This window comes from Epinephelus lanceolatus, chromosome 20, assembly GCF_041903045.1.
Source record: "Epinephelus lanceolatus isolate andai-2023 chromosome 20, ASM4190304v1, whole genome shotgun sequence".
Taxonomy (NCBI): Eukaryota; Metazoa; Chordata; class Actinopteri; order Perciformes; family Serranidae; genus Epinephelus; species Epinephelus lanceolatus.
Window position 1 is genome coordinate 12,919,100 of NC_135753.1, and position 22,980 is coordinate 12,942,079.

Consider the following 22,980-nt stretch of genomic DNA (forward strand, 5'->3'; position numbering starts at 1 on the left):
TACAGTAACAAGGCAGTGGGACAGTAGGTTTTCATCTGATGTCAAATAAACAAAGTTTTGGCTTCTTATATAGTAATATTAATATACAGCATGCACCCAAAGTCCCAAGGTCAATGTCCAAAGACAAAGACCAAAGACAACACTGACATCATTAGAAAGCAAAGAATCCCCTCTTTCCAGTAATGTCTTAATTAAAACCACATAAAAATGTTGAGCGATAAAGCAGGTAGGTGTCTCCTCAGTATCACTGGGAGACTATTTGAAGGCCTCTGCATCGTCCTGAATACTATTTTAGAAGGCCAAAAAGTGAAAAAGATAAATGGCAGTAACATATTGGGAATATGCTGCAGGTGTATGTCACAGCATGAAAAATTATCTCAGAAGGTGACAAAGTTGTCATTTGATTTGATATGCTTTTATCTGACTAGAGTGTAAAACAAATCAAAATAGGCATGAACTTAATTATTTCCAGATTTATTGCAGTTGTAAAGCAATCAATGAAACAGACAGGCACATACATAACAGATGGAATAATTAACAATAAAGTACAGGTATGCAGAGAGGAGGAAACACTTCATTAAGAATATAATGGAAATTTTGATATTATGCAGACAAATGTGAAGACAGTGATGTGGTGGCAGTCATGTGTTTGCAAGTTTAAATAAATTATCTAAATGTGGCTGCATTATTTTTTCAGCTTTGCCTATAACAGAGATCTGCTGCCATAAATGGAAAAATAGATAGCGTGCGCATAAGCTTGTGTATTCTACCTTTGCAAAGTTTCAGAATAATTTTCCAGGGAATTATGAAAGCAAAGAACCTAAAGCAGGAACAGTCTGAGGCATCTTTGTTGTTTTATAATGAGTTGGCTGAAAAACAAGGGGACTGACAAATAGTCTAAAGCAGGGGTCTTCAACGTTTCTCAGGCTAAGGACCCCTTGGTCCAAAGACAATCATATATTTTCAAAAAAAGAGTTGCACTTGAGATAGCTCTGAATATCTTTCGGGTCTTCTCTTGTTTGCCTAGCTGCTAACTAAGCAGCAGTTTTAGCATTGCTAGGTGCGTTAGCCTCACCATCTGCACTTTCAGTGGTGGTTTCCACGGTGTGTCAGAGTCTGTTAAAAAGTTATGAAACAATCCACTGTGGCACACAAGAATGTCTGTACACTTGACGTAGTAATAAAGCTAACTAGCTAATATGCAAAAATAATTACAGGTGCCACACAGTGATGTAGTGTTAGCTAACTCACATGATCACATAACAATTGCTGGGTAACAAACGTAATCAAAAATGTTGTGTACTGTTAAAGGGCCAGTGTGTAAAATGGGTTGAAAACAGTGACATCAGTGGTCAAATTCTAGATTGCAGGGCTCACTCGCTCACCCCTCCCGTTGGGTAAATGACGGTGGCCTCGAAGGGACAAAAAGCCTTGCGCAGACACGAGTTTTTCAGGAGTAGGTCTATCTAGCGACGAGGTGAATATTTATTTAGAAATCTAAACCATGTTACGATATTGTAATGAATCCCTCACGAGCAGGAGACCAGAGGAGCGTTCGGGAAAAAGGCCCGTTTATTTGAGCACTCCAAAAACTCCAGTAACACTCCAGGAGGTAAAAGATTCCGTCCCAAATTCTGACTCTTCTAGCGTAACAGACACACTTCATACACACATACTCGTTTACCATACCGAGTGGGGACTCCCCTCCCCTCTCTGCTCTGCCAATCTCCAGCCCGCACACTGACTGACAGCGTAGCCGGTAAACAGAGCTCAGCTGTTTATTTAGCCTAGCAATATCTCTGGACTATAGTAGCTGCAACGGACGACTTTGAGCGCGATTTTGAAGAGTTTCTTGTAGCGGACACAGACCCAGAGCCATACCTGTTTGAGCCGGAGCACACAGATGAGGAACTCGTTTGATGCTGAGCGGGCGAGAAGAGAGGCTGAATGCACAGAATGGGATTCGGTGCTACTGCTGCCATTGTTGGGGAGATATATCATCAGGAGGAAAAGCGCCGCAGAGAGTGCATCACAAGGAGTGAAGTTGCGTCTTCTTTTCCTCACAGATGACGGTTCGGGTTCATTCTCTCCTGTTGCGTGGTAAGTGTGGTCCATTTGCAAACTTTATAACTAAAAAAACCTTTCACTACTCTCTATCGACGAACTACTAACACTCTCTGCTGTTTCCTCCTCCTTCTTCCTTCCTTCCGCTGTCTTCGTTGGTTCATTTATATATGCGAAACGCGTTCTCTGGCTGGCTGGACTGTCCGCTCGGTCTGCCGTACATATATGGCGGCGCAAGATGGCGACCTCTCTAAAGCAAGGCCCTTGCTATATATATATATATATATATATATATATATATATATAAAAGCATAATTATAAGGCTACGAAAACCAAATGAATTTTATTTTATAGCGATTATACACTTGTATAAACATATTAATGGGTAGAATATTCAGATTCAGATTCAGATTGACAATAAACCATGCCAAATATTACACACTGGCCCTTTAACAAATTTTATGAATTTATGGTTTTATGAATAGGCTGATTTATCTTGGCTAATAATATGTTAGATTCAAGTTAATTTGAATTTTCTGACACATTTTACTTACTGAAACTTTAATTAATTAATTAATTAGATTATTTAGAGGCCATTTGGTGGCCCCCCTATAGTAACTCTGAGGACACCCTAGGGTCCACGGACCCCCTGTTGAAGACCCTGGGGCTAAAGGTTTTGGCTGAATAACATTTGTACTCCTTTACAGAGAACAGGGACAGTGCTTGGATTCATTTGCAAAGCATTTAGGTAAACTTGTCAGTCCACTCCTGCAGCATAATTCAGCTGTTTGTTTGTCTACAGAGTATGAAGAATGATAGAGTGCTTCTGACTGATGCAGGAACAAGAGGAGGAAAAGCAATGTACGTACGTGATCATGAGTTCAGCAATCATGTGACGGGTATGACAGGAGCAATATAACCACATTTTGTCAAAGTCATGTTGCTGTATTGAGAATTTGAATGAAAACCACTGGACAGATGATGCTACAGGGGCAGTCTGAAAACTCTTTATGGACATTTTGATTCTCTGTGGAGAATCAGACTACCAACGCCAAGTCTACAGTCAGGTGACGGTCTCATACTAAAATGATTTGGAGTGGAATATCACTTTAAACTGTTGGATTTTTCTTTCAAAATTCTTGAGCACTTAAATACATCTTGGCACAGATATACATTCAAATGTGCGTATATACAGTTGTGCCTGCGCTAAAGCGCTTTGGTCTGGTCCAGTCTGACACTGCGTGGAGACAAACAGTCAATCAAAGATTCAATACACACGACGCAGAGACTACAACATGAAAAGGCACTGTGGAGAAGAGAGAAAGAGAGAAAGGGGACATCGCCATGCAGGGCTAGTAGTGTGCAGATGTGTGCGTGTTTTCTGCCAAACAGAGTCCTCCAGAGTTGTAGTCAGCGTATCTCATCACGCGTCTTTCGTGCGTTCATCGCCCTTCAGCCTCTCTCGCTCTCGGTGCCGCTGGATGGCTCGCCAGATGCGGCAGAGGACTCCACCACTGAGGAGAAGAAGGATTAATCATGATAGATTTGTGTATGATAGTGTCAAAATTCGTCATTCAGAGAGGAAGATCTACTTCAGCTACTCTTGGAAGCTGATTTAAATTCATATTATCTGTCTTACTTTATTCTTATGGTGTTTTATTCTTTGTTTTTTGATTTAAGGCCCAGACACTCCAAACCTACATCAAAGGATTAGTGGAAACAAAGGCCAACTGCTGCGTCACCTCACATTGCATGTGTCTCTGCCAAAAAAGTTGCAGCTAAACATAGATTACAGCCAACAGCCAACTAGCACGTACACTCTGTGCCTGTGTGGGAGGAAATAATAAAGGAAATAATAGCGGCATTAGTCTGTATACACCACTCAAGAAGGTAAACCAGAAGACTGACAGGACAGGTTCCACACACTAGACTAGACAGTTAGCACAATGACAATTACAAGAGTTCAATGGCAAAAAAAATTATCATACCTAATATAACAAGTTTGTTTTGAACTCACTCCCTTTTGACTTTAGTCGTTTATTTGCTTCCCAAACTTCTGTTTTTACTCTCATGCACTAAGTTGAACTGCCAATCGGAGTGATTTCATTCACCGACGAGCTCTGCCATCTCTGACGCTGAATCAGCTGAAAAAAGCCAACAAGAGCTGACTGGTGCCAACAGTGTGAGACACACCATCAAAACCAGGGCGACAGATGCCCATCGATGATCCAGCATTGTCCGTCGGCTCGGCCTGGCCCTAAAAGACGCCATTAGGTTCATTACAAAAGCAACGAGGCTGATCCTTAATTTGGTTGCATCACTTATGTTCTCAGAGGCTGAAATTGAGTACAAGAAGAGATGAAGGCTTTTTGATGTCACAGTCAATACAGATCAACCCAAAAGCCTCATAAGGACACAAACAGATTGTACACAAAACACGTAGGGTGGCACAACAAATTTAATTTAAATCAACCCCTGTGCTTGTTGAGTTAGCATTTTGAGGTTTATTCCCTTGATGCTGTTAAAGTTTCTTTCGCAGAAATTCTGACAGACCTGCAGCCTTGCTAAAAATCTGCAAGGTATGCTACTATAATGTCAGATCCCTTGAGCACCTGCTGATTTTGCCGTGAGACAGCTCAGGTAAAACAGGGTCAATGTCAAAGAGGCAAAATGGAGATTTTGTACACGTGTGCATGTCATTTTTGTTTTAAAGAACTGTGAGGATTAGTAGTTCTTCTAATGATGTTTGTCACCCTCCAAGAGAAGCTTGATTTGATGTTCCTTTCTGTTAAATGTGTGGCAGGATTAATGACAGAGTAGATACCGTAGGCGTAGACAGTGGAGGTCGTCTTTGGTAACGTCATTGAGAATGTCGGTCAGTGCGTATTCCTCCAGCACAAACTACAACACAACACAACAGGCATTAGTTTGAAACTGCACTGATGTGCTGCTCATAGACAGATATTTAAAAGCCAACAGACACTTAACCTTATCTATGGTGTCAGCATCTGCCCCCTGCTCTCTCAGCCAATCAGTGAGCTGCTTGTCTGGCTCTTGGTCAGCTGGGATTTGGAAGATGGAGGGAGGTGCAATATCTGTAAAAGAAAAAAGCGTTAGAGAGGAAGAGAAGCAGCAACAAGAGAATAATCTATCAACATGTTTACCTGGTGGTTTGTGTCTGACTCTGACCAGCTCCAAGTCGTGTGTTCTCTGCTGCAGTGTGGCCTTCAGGACCTGCTGGTACTCCTTCTCCTTTTGCAGCAGCTCCTCCAGCAGCCTGCATTAACATTGACATCTGTTATAGTAAGCACTAAATCTCACAGGCATTCAGCAGGGAGGGCTGCGATAGATAGCGCAGATGAGAGCTGTCAAATAGATAGAAATGTATGCAGTTATGGGTAATTGTAGGAAGAAGAAACTTGCAGAAGGAGCCTAAAGACTTTGTGTGGCCCTGCATGTAAAATTAGGTTATTAGTTAATCCAACTTCCTGTCAAGCGTGGGCTTAATGTGAAACACTGGAACAGAATGTATCGTATCCACACAAGTGTAAAAAAAACCACACACAAATACCCCCTTACAGCTTCTGTGCAGAGTGAGATTATTGCAGCTTTTTAACGGTGTCGTGTTGAATGTCATTGCTCACAGTGGCAAAAGTAGCTCCGCGTCCCTGCTAACAGGAAAATTAGAGCTACAAGCAGCATAATTTCAGTTTAAAAGAGCAGCTCAAAACTGGTGCGACCAGGTAATGAAAAGTGAACGTTTCACACAGACTGGAAACTATCAGGTGTGTATGGAAACCCGTTTCCGCCAATGCAATGGAAAAAAAACAAAAGATCCTGTAAGTCATTGTAACAAGAATTTTTTTTTTTCAAAATAATGGCTTAACTTAAAATAATGACTTAGTATCTCAGAATTATGATTTATCTCAAAACAGCGAGTCAGTATCTCAAAAATAATGAGTTAACGAGACCATACCCATTGGTAGCTTTGTCACCTTCTACCTATGCCAATCCTCAATGCCTGTGTGCAGTTTCACATAGATTGACCACGTCAGTGAGTAGAAAAACGTGGGACAGACAGAGTGACTGACAGATAGAATGACACACCGACAGTTTCCGTGATTATGTACAGCATACCATACCATGACTTAGTCATACCAAAAATTAAAAAAGAAAACAACAACATTCGGCCACAGGGGGAGCCACAGCGATCGGTCCCATTTTAGCCATTTTTAAGCATTTTTCTGTTGTTATAGCGCCACCCAGTTGCCAATTAGAGTTAAATTTCTCCAGTCACCTTGAGGCGTCCTGTTCTACATATCTACCAAGTTCAGTAAAAATCGATATGGCGGTTAGGCCTAGATAAGAAATTAGCTCTCTAGCGCCCCCATTTTGTTTGATGGGGTCAATAATGGAGGGGTCCCCTCAGATTATGTGTGGTCATATGCCTACAAAGTTGCGTGGTGATCGGTGAAACCCTTGAGATGTTATACACCTTTATGTGATGAGCCACGCCCTCCGCAATATTCATTGCCTTATAGAAGCTCAGTTTTAGTAAGTTTTCCAACTTTTGCCAAGAGGGAACTTTAGATATTGGTCCCTAGATTATGTTCACTGAGTTTCATGCAGATCGGTCAAACTTCCTAGGAAGAGATCGATTTGAAGTGTTTTTCAAAAAATTCAAAAAGGCGGAAAATCTATATAACCGGAAGTTATGGGTTCTTGAGGCAAATGTGTTCCTCATGAGGAGAGGCATCTCTGTGCAAAGTTTCATGTCTCTACGACATACGGGGCATGAGATATGCCCATTCAAAGTTTGCAATTTCAATCGGTTGCTATAGCGCCCCCCTTTGGCTAACTGATGTAATATTGCTTCATTCGCATCCTCCCATGACCCTCTACCACTGTGCCAAATTTCACATGGATTGACCAAGTCAGTGAGGAGAAAAACGTGGAACAGACACATAGACAGAGTTTTCATCATTATATAGTAAGATGGTTAGGAAAAAATGACATGTTTCAACTTAAAATACCCTGTCTGAGTAGCCACAATCCTGGCAGTAGAAGTAGAGATGTCTTACTAAATCCGCAAATGCTTTTTAGGTCACTATCCCAAGGGGAAAGCAGCGATGTCTCACTTTTTGTTACAACAGACACACACACACAGACAGAGTTTTCGTCATTTTATAGTAAGATATTGTGAAATAAGGAGAAGCTTTCTCAAAATAATGACTTAATATACTTAATTATTTTGAGATTCCAGCGCATTAATAACTCTGAGTTGGGAGAGAGTTACTGCCCCAAGCGAGGGAGTTCAAGTATCTTGGTTTTACGAATGAGTTCAGAATGGAACGTGAGATGGATTGGCGGTTTGGTGTGGCTTCTGCAGTGATGTGGGCGCTGCGCTGGACTGTCATTTTGAAGAGAGAGCTGAGCCTGAAGGCAAAGCTTTCAATTTACTTGCCCATCTATGTCCCAACCCTCACCTATGGTCATGAGCTATGGCCAAACAAGATAAAAAGATCCAAGGTACTTGTGGGCCCTGAGCGTCATCACAAATGTTTTGTAACGCATGGCTGACACCAACTGAATTTCAGTTTAAAGCCCTCATCAGGGTTCTGAGATAAAAAAACTATCACAGACACATGAGCTACAGGTGTGTGGCTGTAAGCCAAGAGCAAGGCGAGACTGCAAATTAATTTTAGTACAAAAGAATATGATGCTCCAACCTAAACGAAGCAAAAAAAGTTGAGGAAAAAACACCTCTACAAACACTTTTTAAAAACAGGTATCTTCACCTTAAAGATAGAGATCTAAGTCAGTCTCTTTCCCGGTGTCAACTCTCGTGGGGGTGTAGTTCAACATTGCATGACCACGCAATACTCCTCATTGCTGGCATATTTATCTTCACTTATTCTCTGCTTTAGTATATATCTAGTCAGGAAGTAAATGACAAAAGGAGTGTTGCAGTTAATTACTCCTTTAATCAGTTACATTTCTCCAAAGGCTGCCTCTCCCACATCATCATGTTTTAGTTGGAATCTGAAACTAAGTGTAACGAAAGTAACTTGTCGGGGCCTGTTTCTAACTCATGATGGGCCACTTTGTGTATTAAAGAGATCAGTCAAATGATTTTAAATCAGAATCTTTGTAACGTATTCTCAAATGTCAACACTGGCCTTATGTTCTCATCTGCTTTATAATAATACAATATACATTCAGTTAGTTCAGTTTTTCATAATTAATAGTAACATATTAAATCTGTGGTAAATATGTTAAAGATCCCATGAGGTCTTGCTGCTGAGGTTTTCCACTTTTACTTCTCCTGCTCTGGCCTGTGCTGTGTGTCATCACTCTGCGGGATCTAGTGACAAACATCTATCAGCCCTGCAGCTTTTGCATTCATCATCATCATGGGTGGGTGTCTGTGCTTGAAGGCGCACATTCTCTCCATCTCCTCCGCTTCCTGTCACATGATCAATACAAGTGGAATTCCATCATCTTGCCCTCCATTCACACGATGTGCCCGCAGCACTTTTTTCATTTCTATGTGTGGGTGTGTGTGTTTGTGTGTGAGCATGCGGATGCGTGTATGCGAGTGCCATTAAGTACTGCTCATGTTGAAATCTCTGAATGGCACTCCCTCACCACATGTGAACCACATCAAAGGGAAAAAAGAGGACTATCCCACTTAACTGACTTTGTTTTTGATTGTTTCACTCATCTTTAGTTTAATGTGTAGCTAAGTGTTTTTCCCACAGTTTTGTTTATTGACATTTTTAGGTTTTCAAGGCCAGCTTCCGGACAAGTAAATAAACATACCCCTATACAGAGAGAGATAGAAAGATAGTAATAGTTATAATAAAAATAAGTTTAAAAAGATCTAATAAATAGAATAGTAATAATAATAAATTGCAAAATAATATAAATACATACGAATAGAAAAGAAAACAATTAAAAAAAACAAAAAAAACAATAAAAAATAATTTAAAGCAACACAATGGAGTTTTTGAGCCCTCAAAATATATATCCAAGATCCTTGTGATGGTACATCAACTCACAATAGGTTGGATGACACCTCCATCATTGCTTGAGAGCGTCTGTTTTACTTGCACTGGCACTATGCAGTTTCGGGGTTCGGGTAGGAACCCGGACACAAAAAAAGACTACAAAATTTGGCTGCTTTACGGCATACGTCATATCCCCCTCCTCTCTTTAGAGTAGCGTAGCCAAACCGAGGTGAACTAAGTTAGACGTGGTTGTCATAGCTGAAGCCACAAAGAAAAGGAAGAAGGTGAAGGTGTTGTCCGAGGAGACGAAGAAAAGAAAACGGGAGAGCGATAAAATGAGCTCGAACAAGGATTAATATTGGCCCAGCTTTCACATGCTGGAGAGAGCTGTAAGAGGAGGAGGTTACTGCTGTCCCCCCTCTACTAAGGAGACTCACTGTCTGTAGTGTTAGCCTACATACAGACAGCTTTCATTTTAGCTAGTGCGATGTGCTTGTGTCGACCATGATTGGAAATCATAATAGCGGTGAATGAGAGACTGTGGACAGAGCAGACTGAAATATGGCTTTCAAGATTCAAGATTCAAGACAACTTTATTAATCCCTTACAGGGCAATTTCATTTGACAGCTCACACAACAACACACACACAACACATAGAACATAGAAAGAATAACAAATAATTTCCCCTCGGGGATCAATAAAGTATTTCTGATTCTGATTCTGAAAATTGACAGCTGTGTGCAAATTCTGTTAGTCGCCATGATGAATAACATTAAAATGTGGGGGAAAAAAAAAAACAAACACCAATAAATATGTTCATTAAAAATAGTCAATACCGGCACTGGATGATAAAATACATAGAGGTACACAGTACCCAATCCACAATACACACAATACAATTCATAAGGATGTGTTTAACAATCGGACAGCAGAGGGGATGAAAGAAATGCTTTCCTCCTTTCTACATGCTGATGACATGTATTGATAAAGTATTGGCTTGGCTGGCAGAGGTTTTATCGCACTTACTTACAGTAACAAGCGTAGTTGTCGTTAACTAGAGTAATCTTGAAGTTATATTCCCTTCATATGCACCGTGGCCTCTCTGCTGTTGTCTGACTTCACTCTGTTGAGTTTGTGTGTGTGTGTGTGTGTGTGTGTGCGCGTGCCCTGTGAGGAGGAGGTCAGCCCTGACATGCAGAGAGCAACTCATTTCTGAGTTTTGAAAATGAATAAATATAAATATATAAAGCAGCTGGCCTAATAATGTATGTACAAAATGCTATAAGGCTACTTTACCTGTTCTTAAGATATAATGATCATGCGTTACACGGCCAGCTTCAGGAAGTTCACTGGTATCGTTGGCTTGTCAACAAATGCACGCGCAGAAAGATTTTTGCGACAGTTGTAACAGACAATACCGTTTTTCGTCTATAGGGGGACCCCGTGAGGTAAAAAGCACAATCCTCCATTGTGTTGCTTTAAAGTAAACATGAACAATAAAGGATAAGACATAAAATAGCGTTTACGTGTGTGTGCTTGCATGTACCTGTTGGTCTCCTGTTTGAGTCGCCCCAGCTGGGCACCCAGTTGATGATGCGAGCGTTGATGCTCCTGTGAGTGGCCAGAGTTTAGCGTGCTGGCGGCGAGGTGGGTGGGATCAGCAGTCGTCCCGGGGTCGTCGGTGTGAGGCACTAAGACGGGACCAAACTCCTCTTCATCCACTTCATCTTCCTTCTCTGCTCCCTCACACTCTGACGCTGGGCCAAAGTGGGTCTGCAGCTCTGTCAGAGGCACATGTGGAGCTGTAAGCTAAGTTCTTGTGGCATAATATGAATATTAAGTAGTAATTTTATTGCAAACATGCAGATAAAGGACAGAAAGTCACACGTGTCCACTAGATGGCAGTAAAAACTCAGGCTTCTGACCTGGTATGAGGATGGTGATGGCAGCCTGCACAGCTCGGCGGATGATGTTATCCATCGCAAACATCCAATGGGGTTTGATGTGATGGTTCCTCAGGACTTTGTTCACCTGAGAACATTACACACACACACACAAACACACACACACACACACACACCATAAAGACAGATATTCAGACCAAAGATGATCTGTAATTACACACTCTAAGAACCAAATTGACATGTCTGGATGAGTCCATTTAGCTTCACTGTATAAAAACGGATGTACTTAGACACTTTTTTTGGGCTGATATCAAAAATTAAAGATGTAAGACATTTTTCCTACAATTTTCTCTGCATCATTTTGGATGAAGCTGGACCATTCTGCCAGGTCTGGTTCATACTGCGGCCTATATTTGAATATTTTCAAATTGATACAAAATGCTGATGAGTTAAAAGAATTGTGGATTGGATGAACAAATCAGGAACTTTACAATGGCACTTAATAATGACTGATTACTTGATGTTTTAAAACACTGCACGTTCATTTCTGCTATAAAACCAGAACAAAATTCAACATGGTTTCTGTCCACAAATATTCCTGAAATATTGCCTTATTACTGTGAAAATGTAACATGTTTACCAATGTTGTTTTTAATTACATAAACTCATATCAGCTATTTGTATCAGCCTACAATTGCTAGCATGTGTCATTTAACATTATGTCATGTCTGCCATTGCTGCGTCAAGCTGCTGCTTTGTTAAGTGCCAACATCATTTTAAAAGGGACAAATCCCTTGTATAACAGGTCGCATATACAGTACTAAATGAACTGCTGTGTGTGTGTGTGTGTGTGTGCTGACCGAGTCCTGGAAGCCAAAGAGCACCAACTGTATCTGATTGATGGAGGTGGAGTCGAAGTCCAGGTCCAGTTTGAGCTTGGAGATGGTGGCGGCCATGACGCGCCTCTCTGGGGAATGGATGAAGTCTCGTAGGATGCAGATGATCTGCTTGATGTGTTCGACAGACAGCTGAAGCTCTTCACTGCCCTATGCAGAAAACAAAAATCAGACCAAATGTAAAGTCTATCAGTGGGAAAGATTTATGGGACTGAATGGGTTTAAAATGTGGTTAAAAACCAAAATGAAAGACACTGCACATCAAGCATAGAGTTCCACAAAGACTACAAATTTAAAGCCTTTTGAATGAAAATGTGTCATCAGAGCTGTTATGTGTAGTATTTTAAAATATATGACATGGCGCCCCCGAGTGGTAGAAAAGAAGCTATGGCAGACAGCCTGAGACCTTTTTCCACAGCAGACATTTGACACGTCACAGCAGAAAAAGCACAGGTGTATTTAATATTATTAAATATAATTGCATTCCACTGAGGGGAGACCCTGATGTTGTGCATGCTGGGTCACTAGAATAGCTCACTGTGACACTTAATTAAACTGAGCAGTTGTTAATGTTATCAGTTTCACCTGTGCTTTTCCAACCACGACAATTTGAACGCTGAGTTTCATCAGTAGCTTTACTTGCCCACAGAAATTGGTATGAAGTAACGGTATTATGTCGTATGGAGGCCACTTGGAGAGCGGGGGGAAATCGGGCAGGGGAGGAGCGGGGTATTTAAATGGAACGCAGCTTCCTTTGTTCACTTTCAGCCCAACTATCACAGATCTTTTTGCAAATCATCAGATATACCTGCAGACTCCTTTCAGTGGGTGAAGGCTACAGGTTTATATCTGTTAAAACAGCACATTTTCTGTGTGATTACAGATAATATTTGAAATAAATCAGTCAAAACAGAACAGTACAACTATCGAACTAAATATTCACTGCAATTAGTTTCACGACATTTTTTTTTAGTAAAATATCAAGCTATCTGAGATTTCCTTAAGAAACGAATAGATGAGCAAATCTATACACATACTGCCACCTCACCATGGATGTATTTTCTTGCATTAAATGCATAACTGCAATGTACTGTGGTTGATATACACCTCCGGAGAGATCATCGTTGTTGACTTGCCCCTTTAGCCCTCCAAGCATTAATCTCCACAAGTTAACTTCAGTTTTTCAAACAAATGGAAGGACACTTTAGATGGCGGCAGGGATTCCAGTGAGGGCAAGTCAAAAAGGGCATGTTGAACCACTAATGAAACACAGCCTGCTGTGAACAAGGCCTATGCAGACTCTTCTTACCTAAGATGTACATTAAAATGTCCTGCGATTGAAAGTTTTACACTTCATAATGCAAGTGGAGTGTACTGAATTCATGCCTTAATAGATGTGACCTTATGTAGGCCACTTGAACAAAGCCCTATGTTACTTTGTTTCTGCAAATTTTCTAATGTTTGATGCAATGGAGAAAAAATAGTTGCAGATTATAGCATCTCTCAAATAATTCCAATTGACCTATGGCTGAGTCCTGCCCTCAAATGCGATGAGCCAATCACAGTGCGTATAGCCATTCCCATACTCTTAGACATTCTCTGCCTGGACGTTCATTGAAATGCATTACAGAATGTCAGTTTTCTCAACCAAGAAAAGTGTCTCCTTTGGATAAAGTTGTGTGGTAGCTAACGTTAGACCACAACATCAACTCAACATATATAAGATTAACAATGATGTCTACATCTGTTCTAAGGTAAGTTAACATAGTGTTTGAGGCAACATATTGTCACTTTGCTGGAAAGAAATATAAAGTTATCTTTAACATCTCTAGCTAACGTTAGCCAAAGTTAGAGTAACGTTAGCTCGTAGCTGCGTTGTTCATCATGTTACCTTGTTTGCTGGGAGTTCATTAGCCTATTTTGTTCTAGTTTTTGTACTTTGGTGATCGTACATCATTGTTAGCTGTTGTCCAAAGGGCTCTAGTTAAGCTAACGTTAACTTCTGGAGCTTAGCTTCATTAATTTATCTGTAATGGCAGAGATAACAAAGGTTGGAAAACGTTATGCTGAATGATTCAGTGTAAATACTGTAGCACCAAACCAACGGAGAGACACTCTTGATAAAGATGGTAAAAAAGGCCGTTATCCTTTTCTCATATTCTGAGCCAAAAACCTTAACCTCAGTGTGGTACTTAAACTTGTTGTCTTTGATGGCGATGGCAACGAGATGCGGTTCACAAGCGTACACTGTGACCTGTAAATTTTGGCTTGTAATTTAAGCTCTGCATTGACCTTCTCAACAATAAAATGATGAATATGATAAGATTTTTTTTTTTGGTATCACCACTTGGAGTTAGCAATGTCAGTAATGTCAATGTCATAGAAAAAAATACTATTTACTGATTTATCTACCGACTTGATTACATTTTTTAAAGGATTTGTTTTGTAATTCCTGCTCCTGGTGTGGATAAATCCTTGTAAGCAGTAAACCTTTGTCACAAACACACAAACACACCTGGATGTAGTTCTCCCTCACGTTAGAGATGACCTTTGCCTGGTCCTCATTGAGGACCTTGAACAGAATGGCCCGTCTCTCGCTGTCCTTCTTCAGCAGGAATAGACCGCTATCCCTGTCGTCAGGGGAGGGGGGGACACTGCGGTCCTCCGACACCGAACCCTCATCTGGAACACTGCAACACACACACACACACACACACAGAGTAATCTCACTGCAATATAAAATAACACATAAAGCACACAGCTGATTTACAACAGCATGACACACTGTCCAGTTTATTTACAGATACAAGCCTCTCCTGGCTACTATGTGTGCCCAGGAAAGTGCAGAAGCAGCATGAGTCAGCGCTGCAGGTCGTGCACGTATGTACGCACACACGTGTGTCTGAGCCCGCGCAGATGTGCGTGTGTGTGCTCAGCCGCCAGCTGCAGCTCATAAAATGATCAGACCTCATTATATCAGTGTTGTAAAAGGCAGCGGAGCACAATGTGGGCTCAATCAGGCCACCTGCCACTAAAACACACACACATACACACATACACACACGCACATTCATTTACATCTCGTCACATGATCTGCACCGTCCCAGCAGGATTTTGTCTGCAGTAACACATAGCTTTAACATATATATATATTTTTGCATTCAGAAAAAGTATGACTCCTCGAAAGAGGCTTTTCAGATGCCATCCAAGTTGCATGTGCCAGGATGACGTCACGGTTGGTGTAAGTAAAAAAGGTTTTATATGCAACTTGAGAAAAGCAGTGGCAGCTGAGACAAAGCAAGTCCAAGATGTTTAAGAAATCTGAAACCCATCTTTGAATTTGGATCTCAAAGTCCTGTAAAATCTATAAACTTGAAGAAACACATGTGCACACCTCAGGTAGTTGGAGTTGGGAGGTTTGAGCAGGTTCTCAGAGCCAGAGCTTTTCTTCTTCTGGAAGAAAACGTCGTGTTTGGAATCGCAGTCTGGGCTCACAGAACCGTGTTCACTGCTGCTGCTCCCGGTAGCCTCGCACTGCAACTGCACCGGCAACGAAACATTGTGGATGTAGTCTGGAAAGTAAGGAGGGAACATATGTAAGTCTTGAGACTTGAATTACCTTTTCTCATGCATAAGGACTTTGCACACCAAGTCTGTATTTTTCGTCCAAAATCGTTGCACTTTTAAAACTACACACTGCCTCAGGATAGGTCAATCATGTTGACAAACCGACTCAAAACTTCTGTCCATCATTAAAGTTTTCCAAACAGGTTTGAGTTCCGGCGCTTTTTCACATCTGTCAAAAGCCTTTGATGAGTTGTGTGACCAAGAAGCAGTGACGAAAATGTGGTGTAACCTACAGGACATATATATCCAGAACAAGCGAGAGGAACGGGGCAGAGGTGGACAGCAGGCCAGGAAGTAAATGTCGAACCAATTGAATCAAAGTCATTCTTTAATCTTTCACGACAAACAGAAGGTAACGTTAGACTTTTCAGAAATGCCTAACAGCAATGATGATGGCTAGAACAGCGTGCAATTTCATAGTCACACAATATTATTTATATAAGACTCGGGCTGAGTGTGTACAGACAGGGAGGGAAGGGAGTAAAATTGTCTTTACATTTTGTCTCATACTGCTAATTTTTGCAACCAACAGAACAACAAAACGCATCAGACTCAGTGAACAAGGTTTCTGGAACAGTTTTTATCGGATAACGGATCAAACAGTCAAAAAATACTGACTTAAGCCCTATTTGGATGGGATTAGTTTTACATAGGTCGGTGGGGTAAAGTAATAATTACCAGAGATTTTAGTCCCGTCCGAATGTGCCATGTCAGTAATCATTACCGCACGATGTCAGTAAAGATTACCACCACTTTTACCTTCTGTAAAAGGGTTCCGGACAATCACTTCAGGTAATACTAATTTCGTGCGAATAGACCAGCAGTAAATATGTGTGTAGATACTTCGTCATATCCTGTTTACAAGTGGTATTTCGTAGATTTTCAAGCATGGAGGCTCTTGAAGAAGCACTCAGTTTTGCACTTCACAGTCAGACAAGTCCGTGTGAAACCTCAGGTACTGTGGGCCTACGACGAACACGATTCAAGTGTGTTCGAGTGTGGTACGCACAGGAAGCAACGTCATACACACATGACGACAGGAGGGGACGGCAGTGCGTGAATGGATTTACCCCTCCCACTTGTGGTAGTTGTACTGATATTTCTAATCCCATGCAAATTGGCCATTGATATTACCGACGTCCTGTGGTAAAGTGACATTACCCCACGTGCCCATGTAAAACTAATCCCGTCCGAATAGTGCATTAGTGTGCAAAGGCCTTTGCTCTACACATTCAGATTTTTCTTTTTCCCACATCCATGTCAATCACACTTTACACTTGAAGCACTTAGATTTTGCCACGATCCCCCCTAAACCAATCATATCGTTGCTGTCACGCTTTAAAATCTGTAAACTTCTCTGAGGCTATCAGCTGTTGTTTCAGTGCCTGATTAATGCAACCATCTTCCACCCCTCCACACCATTCACCTCCAGTTTCCAATTGCTTCATTCAATGAATTCATCAGGAATCCCACTCCAGATCTCATCCAGCAGGTCTTAATGTTGTTGTTCTTTACTTCTGTGCAAATAATGTTCTTGCCTAAGAACATTTTAAGCCCTTACTTCAATTAACAACTTCTTACTGAGCTACATTTAGGGGAAAAGGGAGCAAATCCCTTGCTCCTGAGCTGCTTACCGTTGTTGTGGCAGTGTCTTTCATGTGCGGCCTGTTGTGAGCTGTCTAACTTGTATCTTTTGTTATTTGTCACTGCTTGTGTGTGTGCGTTAACCTGATGGTTTGAAGGCAATCTTGCTCTTCTTGCCCTTGGTGTTGTGTCTGACGAAAGTGTCTCTGAGGAGATCTGAGGTGATGGCTCTCTTGTGAGGGTCCGGCTCAAAGCAGCGCAAGATGAACGACTTGGCCTCCAATGACAAGGACTCAGGGATCTCTGGGTGGATCTTAAACATGCCGACCTGTAACAGAAAACCACACCTACATGAAAGTATCAAGGCCTAGAAATTTGTTTAAGGAATGAAAGAAATCAAAACCTTGATCCTCCAGTGTCTCCAGCTTCTATTGTAAATATGTCTTCAGTTAACATGTGCAAAGCCTCATTTGAAGGCAAATACACAGATGGAATACAAACCTTAAACATGGCCGCCTGCGGTTCTCCCAGCTCATGAAAGGGTGGTTTCCCAGTGGCCATTTCTATAATGGTGCATCCCAGGGACCAGATGTCAGCCGGGGCCCCGTACCCTCGAGGGCCCTTATCAATGATTTCTGGAGCCATGTATTGCAGGGTACCTGCAGACAGAGAGGCAGATGGTAACCTGGAACAACAATGTCTAAAGGATAAGGAGAGTCATTTGCTAAATGCTAAATAATCAAGTCATTTAGCATTACTGTCAATAAAGTGACTGACAAACTGAAGCTGAGAATTTGAAATGAACGTTTCTGGACGCATGGCTGGAGCTTTAATGAAAGTTTGTTACAAACCCAGATTTTACTTCAAAGGAGGTCTTGTTACAAAAGAAAAGAATCCAAAATTAGTGTGTTCATGGTTCGCATTTGAACACAGACGTACTTATGATTTGCTTTTGAGATGCAGACATTTGGGCAAAGTGGCATTGCATGCAGCTGAAAAGAAAAATTCAACATTAAAGCTAATTTTAAGGACTGAAGGTATGATATTAAAGTTATTTTAGTCCCTAAACACTGAGTTCAGATGAATTGTTAATTATGTTTTGTTCTGTCTGTCTGTCTGTATTTTGTCTGTCGTCAGTCATTCTGAGCAGATCTGGCATTTGCGGTCTGCTCTAAATGCTGATGTAAACACAGGGAGACTGAGAGAGCTGTAAAAAGATGGAGTCAGAGGGAGAGACAGATAAGGACATACGCACACACACACACAAACACACACACACACACGCACACACACGTACACACATGCACACACACATATATACCTGCTAATGAAAGGTAAACACCCTTCTGCCTCTGCTTGATTAGCTAATCTAATTACTCACCTCGCTGGCTGCTGGAGGAGACCAGATGGTCATGAGTGTGTATGTTCATACACACGCACGCACACGTGTGTCAGAGTGTTTCCATAGAGGCTGATAGTGGCTCTTGACATTTTGAGGGTCATTTGATATTTACACTCATAGAGTGCAACATTTCTATGACACCATTTATGCAGTCCAGACTGAATGCTGTCCTGTCATGTGTGCAGTGTCTTCCTCTCAAAGTCATTACTGAAGCAGTTTATTATTTTGTATTAGCTTTATGTGGTATACAGTGTTATTTTTGCAATCATATATAGGAAAATAGATTTCATAATTTGTCTGAAAACCACAGATTTATCAGATGTATACACCGGGAAGATCCTCAGGAGAAAACATTTCCACTGTAAAACTGTTGGAGCCCCATGATTCATGAGCACTTTACAAAAAAGAGCCCATGAAATCCAGATTAAAGGAACATCTTGCTGAAAGTCATTTACTTTTATCTAAAGTTTCCATGAAACAGCTAGCAGAGTGCTATATAATTCTGCATATTAGAGATGCAGGCTCGTCCCCACGATGAAGCTGTGGCAACCTAGGTTAGGCTGGACTTCACTGGACTCAAAATTGGTATACGCCCCAAGTGCAGGATAAGTCAACATTTCCTTTTATTGGTTTTCAGGAGGTCACAAACTCCATTGAAATATATACCATTAAAAACACCTACAAATCATTGGTTGGCCAGACACGGGCCTAGGCCTACAGGTGATGATCAGTGCAAGACATGATACCTGATAAATAACATCAGTATTTATTTTATGGGAACTTAAAAGTATCTGGTTGCATCTTTGTATATATGGCAGTATACATTACATATATATTTAATTTACTACCTGTTGACAAGCTAAAAAATCTGAACAGTGTGTATATATTTATGTCTACATCCTGTTCTTGCGTGTTCATAACTGGTTCTCATTACGCATATATAATTACTACATGACTGCACTACTGTACACCAGTCTACTACCCCAGGACTATATTATGTTCTGTTTTATTCCTATACGTCAACTTCTGAGTTGTCTTATTTTTGTGTCATTTTTACTCTTAATTTTTTTTATACATATATATACAGTACAGGCCAAAAGTTTGGACACACCTTCTCATTCAATGCGTTTTCTTTATTTTCATGACTATTTACATTGTAGATTCTCACTGAAGGCATCAAAACTATGAATGAACACATGTGGAGTTATGTACTTAACAAAAAAAGGTGAAATAACTGAAAACATGTTTTATATTCTAGTTTCTTCAAAATAGCCACCCTTTGCTCTGATTACTGCTTTGCACACTCTTGGCATTCTCTCCATGAGCTTCAAGAGGTAGTCACCTGAAATGGTTTCCACTTCACAGGTGTGCCTTATCAGGGTTAATTAGTGGAATTTCTTGCTTTATCAATGGGGTTGGGACCATCAGTTGTGTTGTGCAGAAGTCAGGTTAATACACAGCCGACAGCCCTATTGGACAACTGTTAAAATTCATATTATGGCAAGAACCAATCAGCTAACTAAAGAAAAACGAGTGGCCATCATTACTTTAAGAAATGAAGGTCAGTCAGTCCGGAAAATTGCAAAAACTTTAAATGTGTCCCCAAGTGGAGTCGCAAAAACCATCAAGCGCTACAACGAAACTGGCACACATGAGGACCGACCCAGGAAAGGAAGACCAAGAGTCACCTCTGCTTCTGAGGATAAGTTCATCCAAGTCACCAGCCTCAGAAATGGCAAGTTAACAGCAGCTCAGATCAGAGACCAGATGAATGCCACACAGAGTTCTAGCAGCAGACCCATCTCTAGAACAACTGTTAAGAGGAGACTGCGCCAATCAGGCCTTCATGGTCAAATAGCTGCTAGGAAACCACTGCTAAGGAGAGGCAACAAGCACAAGAGATTTGTTTGGGCCAAGAAACACAAGGAATGGACATTAGACCAGTGGAAATCTGTGCTTTGGTCTGATGAGTCCAAATTTGAGATCTTTGGTTCCAACCGCCGTGTCTTTGTGAGACGCAGAAAAGGTGGACGGATGGATTCCACATGCCTGGTTCCCACTGTGAAGCATGGAGGAGGAGGTGTGATGGTGTGGGGGTGTTTTGCTGGTGACACTGTTGGGGATTTATTCAAAATTGAAGGCACACTGAACCAGCATGGCTACCACAGCATCCTGCAGCGACATGCCATCCCATCCGGTTTGCGTTTAGTTGGACGATCATTTATTTTTCAACAGGACAATGACCCCAAACACACCTCCAGGCTGTGTAAGGGCTATTTGACCAAGAAGGAGAGTGATGGAGTGCTGCGGCAGATGACCTGGCCTCCACAGTCACAGGACCTGAACCCAATCCAGATGGTTTGGGGTGAGCTGGACCACAGAGTGAAGGCAAAGGGGCCAACAAGTGCTAAACACCTCTGGGAACTCCTTCAAGACTGTTGGAAAACCATTTCAGGTGACTACCTCTTGAAGCTCATGGAGAGAATGCCAAGAGTGTGCAAAGCAGTAATCAGAGCAAAGGGTGGCTATTTTGAAGAAACTAGAATATAAAACATGTTTTCAGTTATTTCACCTTTTTTTGTTAAGTACATAACTCCACATGTGTTCATTCATAGTTTTGATGCCTTCAGTGAGAATCTACAATGTAAATAGTCATGAAAATAAAGAAAACGCATTGAATGAGAAGGTGTGTTCAAACTTTTGGCCTGTACTGTATATATATATATATATATATATATTTATTTATTTATTTATTTATACATATATTTATACATGAGTATTGTTGGAAATTGCTTGCCTGATATCAGGCAGAACTTGTTTTTGTACCCTGTTGCAATCTTCTACCAGTCAACTTGAACTTAATGGAATGGGCAGATTCAAAGGTCTGGACCCAGGCAAGGAAAGAACCTGAGAATAAACCTTGTTACCATTACTCTGCATATGTAAAATTAAGAACTTGAACTTTTTAACTTTATCTTTAATTACCTTTGTTTAAGAATGTATTCTGGGGCTTTGGGGTCATGCCAATTACAAAAACAAAACAAATTTATATTTATGTGTACCAAATATTAGCAGGACAGCAATATAATTTATTGTAGAAGAAGACAAAGTTACCGGTGAATGTCTCTGTGCAGGGGTTGACACCTGCCAACCGCTTAGAGGTACCAAAGTCTGAGATCTTCAAGACTCCACTGTAGGTGTTCACCAATACATTATCACCCTGAGGACAAACAGCAGCTGTTTACTATTAATCCACAGTGAAGTTACAGTTCCCGGATGATTGTACGATGTTCGGAGTTCTTCCTTGTACCTTGATATCTCGGTGAACGATCTGGTTCTCGTGCAGGTATCGGAGCCCCTCCAGGATCTGTCTGGTGTAGAAGATGATTGTTGCCTCCTTCAGCGGGCCCCATTTAGACCGCAGCAACGCAGACAGGCTTCCTGGAGAAAGGAAGAGAAGGAGTGTCCAAAACCTATCATGAAATGGGAAGATGACCAAGCAGTTAGAGAGACCGCTCAGTAACCGAGGTCACAAGCATCGATCTCTGAAACATACTATTTATCCTACCTGCACAGGGCTAAATTATCAGTAAAGCACAAAGTAGACACAGTATTTCTCTCTTGTTCTGGTGCTTTTGTCCCTTTATTGCTAAGAACTGAAGGTTCTCAAACAAAAACAAATCCTAGTTCACACAACTGTGTAATTGTTCAACCATTGTTCTTTCTCATACAAACACACCTCCAGGCACTTGTTCCATGAAGATCTTGATGTATCCATTCTCAGAAACAGAGCCCAGATACTGAACAATGTTCCTGTGTTTCAGGTACTTGTGGAGGGCAATTTCCTCATGAAGAGGCTGGGAGTACCTAATTTACACAGAGAGAGAAACAACCACAGACAAATACTTTGTTTCCATTTATCCAGATAAAGTTTACTTATAATGCATATTCAGTTACAGCATCAACTTGCCTCACAATCTTATATTTTTAAGCAACTAACCAATCTAGTGTTGTCAGAACAAGACATTCATTTACCATCACTTGTGCCATAATCCAGAGATTGTGTTTAAGTCAATGTATGTGACATTCAGAGCATTAACATAGCAGCAAACCACTACTTGCTATGTAGACAAAATGGAGTAATGGCGTCCTGAGCAGACAATGAAGTCACGCTACCTCTGTGTGTGTTGTAATCCAAGTTCCTGTTCTTTGATTTGGTAGGTGGTCCAGCTGTGTATGCATGTTAGTGTATATGAGTCCCTGTAAGTGTGTCCCACTGGCTAGCTAATCGCCAACGCTCTGCTTGTAATCATTCAACTGTTACCACTGATAACCCCATCCCAGTCCATGACAGTGTTGTTGCAGAAGCGTAGTGCCCACCCTCAGGCTCCCCACTGGGTTAACAATGTTAGCTCTGTCAGCACTGGGGCCATTGTTAGCACCATTAGTTGCAACCTGTCAGCTCACCACCCCCATGTTGAGAACTGCTTGC

At 41.2% G+C, this 22,980-nt stretch overlaps 1 protein-coding gene across 3 annotated transcripts in view; it reads right to left on the reverse strand.

Moving 5' to 3' along the window:
- Positions 1 to 458: 458 nt before the first annotated feature.
- Positions 459 to 22,980, reverse strand: part of map3k15 (mitogen-activated protein kinase kinase kinase 15) — a 42,503-nt gene continuing 19,981 nt past the window's right edge. For all 3 annotated transcript variants that reach the window (XM_078162613.1, XM_078162612.1, XM_033638400.2), the window contains 14 exons: positions 22,228 to 22,355; positions 21,799 to 21,929; positions 21,603 to 21,708; positions 17,588 to 17,745; positions 17,231 to 17,414; positions 15,270 to 15,447; positions 14,391 to 14,565; positions 11,840 to 12,025; positions 11,001 to 11,106; positions 10,622 to 10,856; positions 5,229 to 5,341; positions 5,053 to 5,159; positions 4,889 to 4,965; positions 459 to 3,578 (listed from right to left, as the gene is read on the reverse strand). In XM_078162613.1, the coding sequence (XP_078018739.1) occupies positions 3,488 to 3,578; positions 4,889 to 4,965; positions 5,053 to 5,159; positions 5,229 to 5,341; positions 10,622 to 10,856; positions 11,001 to 11,106; positions 11,840 to 12,025; positions 14,391 to 14,565; positions 15,270 to 15,447; positions 17,231 to 17,414; positions 17,588 to 17,745; positions 21,603 to 21,708; positions 21,799 to 21,929; positions 22,228 to 22,355 (1,975 nt within the window). In that variant the 3' untranslated portion in view covers positions 459 to 3,487. The remainder of the gene's footprint in view (positions 3,579 to 4,888; positions 4,966 to 5,052; positions 5,160 to 5,228; positions 5,342 to 10,621; positions 10,857 to 11,000; positions 11,107 to 11,839; positions 12,026 to 14,390; positions 14,566 to 15,269; positions 15,448 to 17,230; positions 17,415 to 17,587; positions 17,746 to 21,602; positions 21,709 to 21,798; positions 21,930 to 22,227; positions 22,356 to 22,980) is intronic.